This window comes from Solanum verrucosum, unplaced genomic scaffold, assembly GCF_900185275.1.
Source record: "Solanum verrucosum unplaced genomic scaffold, falcon-dt-bn FXZP01000194.1, whole genome shotgun sequence".
Classification (NCBI taxonomy): Eukaryota; Viridiplantae; Streptophyta; class Magnoliopsida; order Solanales; family Solanaceae; genus Solanum; species Solanum verrucosum.
Window position 1 is genome coordinate 2,053,551 of NW_026020416.1, and position 14,520 is coordinate 2,068,070.

Below are 14,520 nucleotides of genomic sequence, written 5' to 3' on the forward strand. Positions count from 1 at the left end.
CAAATAATAGTAGTTCTAACTTGTTTATCGATAAGATCAAACTTATAACAAGTATTGAGAGGAACTTACTTCGAATTAGGTCAAAATTTTCACCCAAAAGATAAAAGATCAACTTCACTTCGATTTCTTGACAATAGAGCATTAGGGTTTCAAATTTGTGATTGATTTAGGGGTTATGGTAGATGAGTAACCGTTTAATAGTGCTATCGATCGTTACAAATGGGAGAGAAGAGAGTAAACCCAAATTTTGGTTCTTTAGGAGATATATAAAACGTTTAAAATAACTTTACTTTGTGCGGGTCGGGTCATGTCAATTGAGCACTGGTGGATTATTGTGATAGACTGCGATGGTGCTCGTGATGGGAACCATGGTCTATTAGAATGTCTGTGAGCATTACTTGGGTGAGGAAATTAACCTGAGGTTCACGAAAGGCTAAATGGTCCGTACAAAGCCTGACGAACCGTAAACCCTTCCGTGAACAAGTTATAATTTCCACTAGTTCCCCTAAGGCTACTGAAGATTGAGACAGACCATGTAGTTGCCCGTGAAGAGCACCACGGTCTGTGGTGAAGCCCGTGGAGTCTTCCCACTCCTATCTTTTTAGCTCTTTTTTCCAACATTTTCCTGCATACACCAACACACAGTGACACTATAAAAACAATGAAAATATACTAAAATATAAACTAACTATTACATTTACAATCATGGGTTCCCTCCTAAGTAGCACACAAATTAACGTCGCTGCACGACGAAGGTTACTTGATTACTCAGACTTTATCAAGTTTGCATTCCTTTACTATTTTCACTTCCTCTAGGACTCCCAGGTATGCTTTGATTCGCTGACCATTGACTTTGAACCTCTCGCCCTTGTCATTTTCAAGATCAATAGCACCTGACTGAAATACCTGAGTGACCTTGAATGGCCCAGACCATTTAGATCTTAGTTTCCCAGGAAACAAACGAAGTCTAGAGTCTAAAATTAGCACCAAGTCACCAGGACTGAAGGTCCTTTTCTCACTATGCTTGTCATGATACCGCTTCATCCTTTCCTTTTACAGAGTCAACCTCTCATAAGCCCTTAGAAGAAATTCATACATTTCATTAATCTGATCCAGTCTGAGGTTTGTTGTTTCACTCCAACTGAGGTTCAACTTCTTTAGTGCCTTGTGCTCCAGCTCGACAGACAAATGACATGCCTTTCCAAACACCAAATGATATGGAGACATATCAATAGGTGCCTTGAAAGATGTCTGATATGCCCATATATCATCATCCAGCTTTCTTTCCCAATTTGTCTTGTTGACATTCATTGTCTTTGCCAAAATCACCTTGATCTCCCGATTCGATACCTCCACTTGGCCACTTGTCTGTGGATGATATGGTGTTGCCACCTTGTGTTGTTTAACCCCATATTTAGCCTAAAGTGTACTAAACACTTTATTGCGGAAATTGGAGCCTCTATCAGTGATAATTTCTTTAGGTGTACCAAACCTTGAGAATAGGTTCTTCTTCAGAAAACCAGCGATGTTTTTACCATCATTTTTAGGCAGAGCCACTGTCTCAACCCATTTGGACACATACTCCCTGCCACCAGTATGTATTTTTTCCCGTAGGAGCTCACAAATGGTCCCATGAAGTCAACTCCCCACACATCAAACAGTTCCACCTCCAAAATGGATGCTATTGGTAATTCATGCCGACAAGAGATAACTCTTTGCCTCTGGCACACATCACACCCCTTGACTAGATTAATTGAGTCCTGATGGATTGTAGGCTAGTAGTACCCACTCAAAGTACCTTGTGGGATGTCCGGGCACCTCTATGATGACCACCTACTAGAGAGGAGTGACAAACTTCTAAGATATGCAGCATCTCAGCCTCAGGGATACATCGCCTGATGAAGGTATCAGTACACACCCTGTACAGATATGGTTCATCCAAAAAACATTTCCCTCTCTACAATCCTCCATTTAAGAAAGTCAAGAACTTGGAGCTAGGGCTTGGTTTGAAGGTGGTGTCTTCATCAATTTTCATGGGAGATCATAGCAAAGGTATGGTGGTCTTGATCCTTGTCTAATTTTCCATTCAAGGAGCCAAATCCAAAGTTATTTCAAAGTATGAAAAATCTAGGTTTTCACTCAATCTCATGGGTTCTTCCACCAAATGGTTTTAAAAGGTTTCTAATGGCACTTTATGGTTATATTGTTGTTGTATTGACGATTTAAGATGAAAATACTCCATGAACCCATGATTTCTCTCTATTCCTAGTTTATGCCTTTATGAAGTGGGTTGCTAGATAATGAATGTATATGAATCAAACTTGTTTAAAGGTCTTTAGATTGTTGAAGTATGTCATTACCCATGCTTATTTATGGTGTATTGTTGGTGTATTGGTATGTGAGGCTTATGGCCTTAAAGGCATAGTATGAGAAATTGGAGTGTTATCATGACATTATATGAATGAGAATTCAATGAAGATAATGTGATCATGTTATGAATGTAAAGGTGTTGTTGTAGGTTGTTCACTGGTTTGGTTGCATAATTACTACCTTATTTTCCATGCTCTTTGATTTCATTACATGCCTTCAAGGTGTTTGACAAAATGTCCAACTATGGAGAATTGATGAATCGATGCTTTAAAGTTTGAGTTATGAGATGTATGGAAATCCAGAGATTTGTTGATGACACTCATGAATGTTGATGATATAATATGAAGGATTCTTCAATATAAAGTATACCTTGAATTGGTAGGGCTTATGCATCATTTTCTTGTATAAATGATTATATTGTTGATTGTTGAATCCTTGGATCGGTAGGCTTATGGCACCCTTCCACACATGCTTATAATGAACCTTGGATCGGTAGGCTAATGGCACCCTTCCATTAATGATAAGTAATGAACCTTGGATTCGGTAGGCCTATGGCACCTTTCCATAAAGGTTAATGATGAGACTTGAATCGGTAGGCCCATGGCACCCTTTCAAGAGGAGTTAATGAGCTTTCCTAAATGTACCTTGAATCGGTAGGCTTATGGCACCCTTTCATGTGTTAAATAATGTACCTTGAATCGGTAGGCTTATGGCACCCTTTCATGTGTGATGATGTCAAAGTAATGAACTATTCTATGGGAATGTAGGCTAAGCACCGAGCGGATTTGGTTAGATGGAAACTCCCCCGACAGTTAGGCATGAGTTTCAATGATCGTCTACCTTATCCCATAAACTATGTGCCCGCATAGGAAGCTAGTGGATCCATTAAGCTATATATACCGGTCTTCCTTAGGCAAGTAGACCACCTCTTTTCGGTGTGGGGATTCATGACACCGGATTCCATGACAAGCTCTCATGGTCTATGTCGGTTAAATGCTTACTTCCCATCATGTGAGATTTCATTATGGTTTCTTGACAGGTTCTACAAAGTGTAGGTAGTAGTATGGGATGCTACCTATACATTGCATGAGTAGGCTTGGAGAGGGTCATAGTGAGTTTCTCTAAATCCTAATGACTGTGACATGAATGTACCCTAAATGAGGTTATTAAAGAATGTTGGCTCTTAAATGCTTAATATGTTATGCATGTTATACTTGGGTTATATTACGAGTTATTTTCCCTTGTCATGTCTTAATTAATGATATACCTCTTATGTATGAATATTGTGCAAAGGTGAAAGAAAGGAATGATAAGTTACTTTAAGTGACTTAAATGTGGTGCCTTAGTATGGATGGTGGTATGGGACGTCATCCATACATTGCACGAGGTATAGCATAAGGGTTTCTTGAGGTGAAGGTCCAAGGTAAAGGTTTTCATGTTGATATTGTTTAAAGGTGATATTATGACTTACTTGATGTTATGCTTGTCTTGTATATCTTTTATGCTATTGTTCATGATATTTCAAAAAGGTGGCATAATGCATGGTTTCTAACTAAAATGTCCCTTTTTAAGCATGTTTTGCATGGTCATCATACTTAGTACATTTTGTGTACTAACCCATATTCTTCATATTTTTACTATAAGTGTAGGTTCCGGCAAGTGATCCCTCCTAGCTAGTTTGAAGTGTTGGATTGCTTTCCTCCAAGACTTGGTATGTCCTCATGGATTCGAGGACAAGACTTTTAAGTTCTTTTGTTCATGTAATAGACTTCTTTTGATTGTAAAGGGCCGTGTCCCTACTTATGTTTTGCGACTGTGTCTAAGATGGCCATGTGAGACTTAGACTTCCGCTGTGTGTTTTTAAAGTTGTTTTAAGAAGTTTAAATGTGTGGATGTAAATAAGTTTTTTTAAAAATTATTCCGCACTATTTTCATTATTGAATGCAATGAATGACTATGTGGCTTGTATAAGACCCCTTCGGGGTCGAGTACGCCTTGTTACGACTTGGGGGTGCTCTCGGGTCGTGACAATCACTCTAGTGCCCAGCAAGTATGCCCTAAATTTCTCAAAAGCATATACCACAGCTAGTAGTTCATGTTCAATAATAGTGTAGTTGCGTTGTGCTATGTTTAGCGATTTGTTGGCATAGTAGATCGGGTGGAAGATCTTGTTGCGCTTCTGCCCCCAACACAAGTCCCAAGGCAGTACCACTAGCATCACACATCACCTCAAATAGTTCTGTCCAATCTTGGCCAATGATCACTGGAGCAGAGATCAACTTCTCTTTTAGGCACTTAAAGGCTTTTAGGCATTCATCATCAAAGGCAAATTTCACCTCTTTCTCCAAAAGCTTGCACAATGGGTGTGCAATTTTTGAGAAATCCTTGATGAATCACCTATAAAATCCTTCATTCCCTAAAAATATTCGAATACCTTTCACACAAATAGGTGGAGGCAACTTTTCAATCACCTTAATTTGCTTTGTCTACCTCCAGTTCCTTCTGCGACACCTTGTGACAGAGGACTACACCTTCTTTTACCATGAAATGGCATTTCTCCCAGTTAAACACTAAATTAGCCTCCTCACATCTCTGTAAAGTGCTGCTAAGATTCAACAAACAATCATCAAATGTGTCACCTACCACAGAGAAATCATCCATGAACACTTTCAAATTGTCCTCTACCATGTTCGAGATGATGGACATCATACACCTTTGGAAAGTTGATGATGCATTACATAATCCAAATGGCATTCCTTTGAATGCAAATGTGTCATAAAGACATGTAAATGTGGTATTCTCCTGATCTTCTGGATTAATTGATATTTGGTTATACCCAGAGTATCCATCTAAGAAATAGTACCACCCTTTTCCAGCCAGCCTGTCTAGCATCTGATCCATGAACGACATTGGGAAGTGATCCTTCAAGTTCCACCTGTTAAGCTTCCTGTAATCCATGCAAACTCGCCAACCAGTGACTGGTCTTTGGGGAATCAACTCGTTCTTTGCATTGGCCACCACTATCATACCACCTTTCTTGGGCACACATTACACTAGACTAACCCAATGACTGTCAGAAATGGGGTACACCACCCCTGCATCCAACCACTTTATGATCTCTTTTTTTACTACCTCTTGTATTGGTGGATTTAACCTCCTATGGTGCTCTATGCTCGGGCTGCAGTCCTCCCTAAGTTAGATCTTATGAGTGCAGATACCCAGAGGTATCCCAATGATGTAAGCAATGGTCCACCCAATTACCCTTTTGTACCTTATCAAAACTCTGATCACGCTGGCACTTGTTCATCATTCAAATCTGCAGCCAAATGACTGGCAAAGTATTGTTAGCACCCAAAAAGATATACCTTAGGTGACTAGGTAGTTGTTTCAGTTCAAGTACATGCGGCTCCTCAATGGATGGCTTTGCTGGAGGATTTGGCATGTTTTTCAGATCCATGTCTAATTTCTTCGGAGCATAAAAATGTGATCCCATGCCTTGCAGAGCATTCAGAGTCTCCACATAGTCATTCCGTAAGTCTTCTTCAAAGTTCATTAGCACAACTGCCAATGTTTCAACATCAAACCTCTCCCTAATAGCAACAATTGGCTCCTCTTCGTCAAATACCTCTATTGCATACACCACATTCATGTCTTATGGTTGCTTCATAGACTTGCATATCTTAAACTTCACCTCCTCATTGTTGAGCCTGAATTTTATCTCTCCACTCTCAACATCAACCAAAGCTCGACCTATAGCCAGAAATGGCCTCCCCAAAATTATGGGAACTTCAAAGTCTACTTCACAATCCAGAATCACGAAGTCTGCCAGAAAAATGAAATTGTCCACTTTTACAAGCACATCAAATAAGATACCCATAGGCCACTTCACTGACCTATCTGCCATCATCAACCTCATCGCAGTGGGGTTTGGAATCCCTAATCCTAATTGCTTGTAAATAACTAGCGGCATCAGATTTATACTTGCCCCTAAATCACACAGGGCCTTTGCAAACTCAAATGATCCTATGGTGCAAGGTATAATGAATGCACCTGGATCCTTTTTTTCTGCACCAGAGATATTGTAGCAATAACACTACAGTGATGAATCTTGTCAGTTAATTCAAAACTTACAGCTCTTTTCTTTGTGACTAAGTCCTTCATGAATTTAGCATATCTTGGCATCTGCTCCAGAGCTTCCACTAATGGGATGTTCACTGATAGCTGCTTCAGCATAGTTATGAACTTTGCAAACTTACCGTCGTAAGATTTCTTCTTGAGTCTGTGAGGGAACGGTAGAGGTGGTCTTGGTATCTCCTGTAAAGGAAAAGTTGCCTCAACTTCTTTTTCTTTCACCCCCTGATTGTTTTACTGTTGGTTGAGCCTCTTCTATATCATATACATGTTTAGCTTCAACCTCTTCTTCTTCATTTCTGCCCATGCCCTATTCCTGCTCAGTACCTGCAGATATTGCCTCATTTAGAATTTTACCACTTCTGGTATTGATAACCATGTAGTATCCATCTTTCTTGTGATTCTAAATAGTGTCACTTGGTAGTGCACCATTCTTCCTCTGGTTCAGTGATGTTGATATGTGTCCCAACTATTTCTCTATCTGCTTGATGGAAGTGGTGTGAGAATCCACTAGTTGACTCATACAAGAGAAGTCACCCTTCATTTCTTTCACAACTGCATCAGTTGATTCAATCTTTTGCAACACCTTTGCCAACATATCTTCTAGTTTGGACCCACTGGCTCTACCACTTGTACGATCTCTATTACTTGAGGGCACATAAACACCACTGCGGTCATTCCTGTAACCATCCATGTTTTGCTAGTTGCCCTGTTCTCTATTTATTGGCCTGTCATACTGACCTTCTCTAGAGTAGTTCCGGCCTGTATTTCGAGAATTATATCCTTGGTTTCCTGAGTTATAATTTTGTAAACCTATTTGATTTCCCAAGTATTTGGCCTCCCCATCTAAGTCAATATCTTGATCTTCATACCTGTTTGAGGCTCTTACAACATTTACCTTCTCAGGACCGGCTATGATATGTTTTATGAGTAGATCCATTTGAGTCCTCATGTGGGCCATGTCCTGATCCCTTTCTTCTTCTCGCTTTTTTCGTTAAGCTGAAAGCTCGAATGTGAACCCCAGATCTCCAACTTCAGCATCTCTGGTGTGCCATGCTCTATTGTTCTTGGAGACTTCATCCATGATTTGCATTATCTCTGGAAATGGTTTTTTCATGAAGAAACCTCCACACACTGCATCAACAACAGGCTTAGTAACATAATTTAATGATCTATAGAATGTCTTTCTGTAAGACCATGGTTCAGACATTTATTCAGCTTTTAGTTGAATGTGCACCAAGTATCATGCATTGCTTCCCCTAGTTGTTGCTTGTGTGTGCTTATCTCATCCTTCATCTGCAGTTCTTGTGACTCAAGATAGAATTCTTCTAGGATGGCTTCCTTTAACTCATTCCAAGTCGTGATAGAGTCATCTACCATCTCATTCAACCAGTTTATCGCCTCTACAGTAAGAGACAACGGGAATAACCTCAATCTCATAGCAGTTTGACTTACCACAGGAATTTTCTATGATTTGCAGATCGCTACGAAGTTCATTACATGTTGATGAGAATCATCACCAACTGTCCCTCTGAACATTCCCTTCAAGTTTAGCAATTGAATCATCGTGCTAGTGATTGTGAATTTCACACCTGGAGGTAATGCAGGCAGCACTATAGCTTTGATGGCTCCAGCTCCATCCTAGTCTAAGTCATTCTCTTCGAACACTCTGTGAGCCGGTTGTTATGCTCGACCCCTTGGAGCTGGTGGTTGTCGGTGGGGAGGAGCTATCTCTTCCACTCCTTCGTGTTCCTCCACCACCCTGGGCGGGTTGTTCACAACATATTGTTGAGCACCTCTTGCAGCAGTCTCAGCTTTAAGGTCCAATCATTGCCTCCGAGCCTCAACTTCATGTGCATTCACCATCTTGCGGATAGTTTTTTGAAGTTTTGGATCGTAATGAATCAATGGAGCTCCCTTACTTTTGGTATTGGGCATGCACTATCGAACTTACCTGTAAGAGACACATAGAAATAACAAGACGTAAATTAGGAAATATATAACTATGATTCGAATAATTGCTAGTAAAATATTTCTAAATTGAAACTCCTCGACAGCAGCGCCAAAATTTGATACGTCCAAACTTACACTTCAATTAAGAAGTATAAATGATGGAAGACAATTTTTAGAACTCAATGTGAGTTGAGGTCGATCCCACAGAGAATTTCTTTACATAAATAGTTTCACTGTCGTGTTTATTCAAATGTTATTATTTCCTAAAAAAGGTAATTGTGAAATGTATATTGGGTTTAGTTTTAAGATCCAAGTAACCAATCTTGTTGAGATAATTAGATTAGAAAATTTAATAGAATCTTGATTTTAAGGTGGTATTGATAAATGAATGAAACTAGGGTTGTGTTTCCTATGACATTACATCTGGTGTTGATTCATGAACGAGTTTCAGGTAATTCATTCTTTGCAAATTACATGCGAGTTAGGTGTATCTAACAATTTTCAGTCTTATTAGATAATTTTTCACTCAATTCCTCTCAGTATTAGAGTGTGATTCGATTTTGCCATCGCATAGTTTATAGTCAAAGTTCTTTTCTCTCGAACTCGAACTTTCTCTCCAATTCAATAGTTTAACCCAACTTTTTCCTAACTATCAATTTTCTCTCGAACAATTGATAGATACAGGCAAGATCTAAAACGTGCACTCATTAGAACAAATGAATAAAGAATGTTAACCTAATTTATGCAAATATGAATCACTTTCTATTCGTTTTATGATGAATCTAAACTTAGATTTCAATCATAGTTCTCACAAACCTAGTTGTGGTGGTTAGCCACTCATGCTTTCAACTGAATAAGCAAAGATTTGTAATGAATGCATTAAGAGAAATCACTTATGAAGGTTTGCAAATTCAAAGAACACTTAATATTCAGAAAACCAAAATCAAACTTCAAATCTCGATGCAATGTTAATCGATAAACAAAGTAGAGAATATTTAGAAAGTAGTCGCTCGTTCCAGATATGACGAGATAATTCAAAATTACAACCTAATTAATTCAAATAGTCAGTCTAAAATGAGTCCTACTCGAAGTAGGATTGAATTTTCAGGACTTATCACTGACAGTACGACGACCCGTCAAAGGCTTCACGGTCCATGAAGCCCTCCGTGTTCCTTTCTTGGCATTCTCAAAACACATCTCTTCAAAACCTATCCATTGGAAATCCACCACGGGTGGCATAACGGATCGTTATGATGACTACATCCCGTGAAGACTTCCATGGTCTTTACTTGGTCCACCAAAATGTAACTCTACATGCCCTCTTCACTTGGAAATCGGCACGACCCCTATCACGAACCGTTATGGGGACCACGGTCCGTCTGGGGTCCCGTGGTCCTTACTTAGCAATGTCAAATTCAACTCCTCGATGCCTGTCTCCTGGAACTCCTTCACGACCTCCATTACGATCCATCATGAAGACCACGGCCCGTCTAGGGCTCTGTGGTCTTCACTTAGAATTTCGTCATTAGCAGCACAAATTCCAGGTTCACTGCTTCCACTTTATGGGCATCAGGACGGCTCATTTTGACAACCACGGCCCGTGATGGGATCTGTGGTGTACCCTTCAGTATATTCATTTTGCGCCTCATTTTCAACTTTTCCCGAGTAAGTGTAAACCTGTCTAGACATTCAACAAACACATCAAACCTTATTTAAATACACTTGGTTCTAGTATTAATCCTTAGTTTTAAGCATCGAATGTGCCATGATTTCACGGCACAATAGTTACGTCTAGGGGGTAGCCTCGGGGCGTGACAAAACTTGGTATCAGAGCATTAAGTTTAAGAGTCCTAGGGTGTTTGAAAGTTGCACTAAGTAGAGTCTCTTTAATAGGTGTGAAGCGTGCCACATCTATGTGGGGGATGCTACAGAGTGTTTTTAGAAAAACTTCACTTCTTTTGCTATTCTTATCGTGCATGAGGTATGATTCAACTTCTCCTTTTTAATCTGTTGTTATGCTTTCAGATCACGCCTCCTCATAAAGCTAATGAACGCAATGCTAACACAATTCATCCAGTCCCAAACCATGAGGTTACAAATGCAAAATTTTGGAATGCAATCCAGCTCTTGGCTTAGAGTGTAGCCAATCAAAACAATCACCAGGCCCAGTTCCTAAAGACACGAATGGTGGATCAGCTGCAACTAGGGTTTGAGACTTTGTTCGGATGAATCTGCATGAGTTTATAGGGTCACAGGTTGGTGAGGACCCATAAAACTTCATTGATGAGTTTAAGAAGATTCTTGGAGTAATGTAAATGACTGGTACTGAGAGTGCTGAGTTAGCATCCTATCAACTCAAGGATGTAGCTCACATTTGGTTCACGTAGTAGAAGGAAAACAGGGGTGAGAATGCAACTCTTGTGATATGGGATTGTTTCACTGGAGCTTTTCTCGACAGGTTCTTCTCAAGAGAGTTGAGGGAGGCTAAGGCTTAGGAGTTTATGAACTTGAAGCAGGGCTCACTTTCAATCCAAGAACACAGACTGAAGTTCACCCAGCTCTCCAGGTATGCTCCACATATGGTTGTTGATTCGAGGGCACAAATGAGCAAGTTATTGTTTGGAGTATCCAATTTAGTAAAGACCGAGTACAAAATATCTCCATGCTAATGACTCATGCTAAACAAGTTGAGGGAGATAAGCTTAGGGAAATGGCTAAGGACAACAAGAAGACTAGAATAGGGAATTATGAATACTCTAAAAAAAGGTCGGGAGGTGGAAACCACTCACAGTTTCAGCAGAGGTATACATCCCCAGCACCTTCATCATCTAGCGCTCCGTCCCCCAGGTTTCGACAGGATCAGATCAATAGGCATCAGGCTCTAAGTCACAGGGGAGTGCTTTAGGTAATCAGACTTTTCCAACTTGCCTAAAATGTGGTTAGAACCATCCGGGTGAGTGTCTTGCTGGAAGAGAGTGGTGTTTTGGATGCGTTCAGTCTGGTCATAGGTTGAAAGATTGCCCTTCTGCCAGGCAGGGACATGGAGGTAACATGGCTCAGTCTACTACTTCAGCAGCGCCAACAGGTCATCCCACTCAGTAGGGTACCTCATCTAATACAAGTGGTCAGCGCCAGAACAGGTTGTATGCTCTCCAGGCTCACCAGCACCGGGAAGATTCTCCTGATGTGGTCACTAGTACGTTACGAGTCTTTCATTTAGATATTTATGCATTGTTAGATCCAAGGGCTACACTGTCTTTTGTAACTCCCTATATAGCCAAAAATTTCAGTGTCATTCCAAAAACTCTATCAGAACCCTTTTAAGTCTACTCCAATTGGTGACCCAGTTATAGCTAGACGGATAAACATAAATTGCCTTGTCACAGTTTCTTAGAAATTCACCTAAGCAAACCTTGTAGAGCGAGAACTGGTAGATTTTGATATCATTCTAGGCATGGATTGGTTACATTCCTGTTATGCCTCAGTCGATTGTAGAATTAGAATCGTTCGGTTTCAGTTTCCAAATAAGCCAGTCTTAGAGTGGAAGGGTAGTAGCTCAGTGCCTATCGGTCGATGTATCTCTTACCTTAAGGCCAGGAAGATGATCTCGAAAGGGTATATCTATCATCTCATTTGGGTAAAGGATTCAAACTCTGAACCCCCAACTCTTGAGTCAGTCCCAATAGTAAATGAGTTTGCAGAAGTGTTTCCAGAAGATGTTTCTGGAGTTCCTTTCGAAAGGGAAATCGAATTCAAAATAGATCTCCTTTCATATACCCAGCCCATTTTGATTCCTCCTTACAGAATGGCTCCAGCTGAGCTAAAAGAATTGAAAGAACGGTTGGAAGACCTTCTAGACAAAGGCTTCATCAGACCCAGTATTTCTCCATGGGGTGCTCCAGTGTTGTTTATGCGCAAGAAAGACAGTTCTCTCAGGATGTGCATTAACTATCGTCAGTTGAACAAAGTCACAATCAAGAATAAGTATCCCATTCCCAGGATTGATGACTTGTTTGACCAACTTTAGGGTGCTAGTTGCTTTTGTAAGATAGACCTCAAATCCTCCTATCATCAGCTCAGAGTCAGAGAGAGTGGCATCCCGAAGACAGCCTTCAGGATTCGGTATGGTCACTATGAATTTGTAGTTATGTCTTTTGGACTAACAAATGCTCCTGCAGCTTTCATGGACTTAATGAACAGGGTGTTCAAACAGTATTTGGACTTGTTCGTCATGGTCTTTATTGATGGTATCCTTATTTATTCTCAGAGGAAGAGCAAGCGACTCATCTGAGAGTTGTTATACAAACTCTCAAGGATCGCCAGCTATTTGCTAAGTTCATCAATGTGAAATCTGGTTAAAATCAGTCGTTTTCCTTGGTCATGTGGTATCTAACGAAGAGATCCAAATGGATTCTCAGAAAAATTGAGGTAGTACAGCATTGGCCCAGACCCACCTCTCCAACAAATATCACAAGTTTCTTAGGTTTGGCCGGTTATTACAGGAGATTTGTTGAAGGATTTTCATCCATAGCTTCCCCATTAACCAAGTTGACTCAGAAGAAGGTCAAATTTCAGTGGTCAGATGAGTGTGAGAAAAACTTCTCAGAACTGAAGACTAGGTTGACTAGAACTCATGTCTTGAATCTATCAGATGGTTTAGACGGTTATGTGATTTGTTGTGATGCATCCAGGGTCAGCCTAGGTTGTGTGTTGATGCAGCGGGTTAAGGTCATAGCTTATACTTCTAGACATCTTAAGGTTCACGAGAAGAATTACCCAATTCATGACCTTGAACTTCCAACTATAGTATTTGCCCTAAAAATTTGGAGACACTACTTGTATGGTGTTCATGTTGATGTGTTCACAGACCAAAAGAGCCTCCAATAGGTGTTCACGCAGAAAGAGTTGAATCTTCGTCAGAGGAAATGACTTGAATTCCTTAAATACTATGACATGAATGTGCTCTATCATTCGGGTAAGGCCAATGTAGTGGTTGACTCCCTCAGCAAACTATCCATAGGTACTGTAGCACATGTTGAGGAGGTGGAAAAAGAATTATCTAAATATGTTCACCGTCTTGCTCGCTTAGGAGTTTGCCTTACGGACACATCAGATGGTGGTGTGATAGTTCATAATGGATCAGAATCTTCACTGGTAGCGGAGGTTAAGGAAAAACAGGATAGCGATCCTATACTACTTTAGTTGAAAGGAGCAGTTCATCAATAAAAAGTTGAGGTTTTCTCCCAAGGGGGAAATGGTGTACTTCGTTACTAGGGTCGCTTATGTGTTCCAAATGTGGGTGAGTTGAGGTAGCAGATCTTGACAGAAGCCCGTAATTACATATATTTTATTCATCCGGGTGCCACTAAGATATATCGTGATCTACGGGAAGTCTATTGGTGGTACCATATAAAGAGAGACATCACAAATTTGTGGCTAAGTGTCCTAACTGTCAATAAGTTACATAAGAAACCAGGAGGTATGACTCAAGAGATTAACATTCCTACATGAAAGTGGGAAGTGATAAACATGGACTTCATTACGGGTTTACCTCGTACTTGCATACAACATGACTCCATTTGGGTGATAGTGGACAGAGTCACTAAGTCCGCAACATGACTCCATTTGGGTGATAGTGGATAGAGTCACTAAGTCCGGTCACTTCTTGGTTGTCAAGACTACAGATTCAACGGAGGACTACGCCAAACTCTACATCAATGAGATAGTCAGGTTACATGGGGTTCCCTTGTCTATCATCTCAGATAGAGGTCCTCAGTTTACCTCTCATTTCTGGAAATCATTTCAGAAAGATCATGGTACTAAGGTAAATTTCAGTACAACATTACATCCGCAGACGGATGGTCAAACAGAGCGTATCATTCCGACCTTAGAGGACATGTTGAGAGCTTGCATGATCAATTTCAAGGGTAATTGGTATGATCACCTACCTTTCATAGAGTTCTCCTATAATAATAGTTTCCGTTCCAGTATTAAGATGGCCTCGTATGAGGCACTATATGGGCCTAGATGTAGGTCCCCGATTGGTTGGTTTGAAGTAAGTGAAGC

The 14,520-nt window shown here is 40.3% G+C and overlaps 1 protein-coding gene across 1 annotated transcript; it reads right to left on the reverse strand.

Moving 5' to 3' along the window:
• Positions 1-6,022: 6,022 nt before the first annotated feature.
• LOC125840851 (uncharacterized) lies at positions 6,023-6,808 on the reverse strand. The gene is made up of 3 exons (XM_049519817.1): positions 6,740-6,808; positions 6,502-6,684; positions 6,023-6,463 (listed from the first exon to the last, which is right to left on the reverse strand). The coding sequence occupies exons 1-3, from the start codon at positions 6,806-6,808 to the stop codon at positions 6,023-6,025; spliced, it is 693 nt and encodes a 230-aa protein (XP_049375774.1).
• Positions 6,809-14,520: the final 7,712 nt, after the last annotated feature.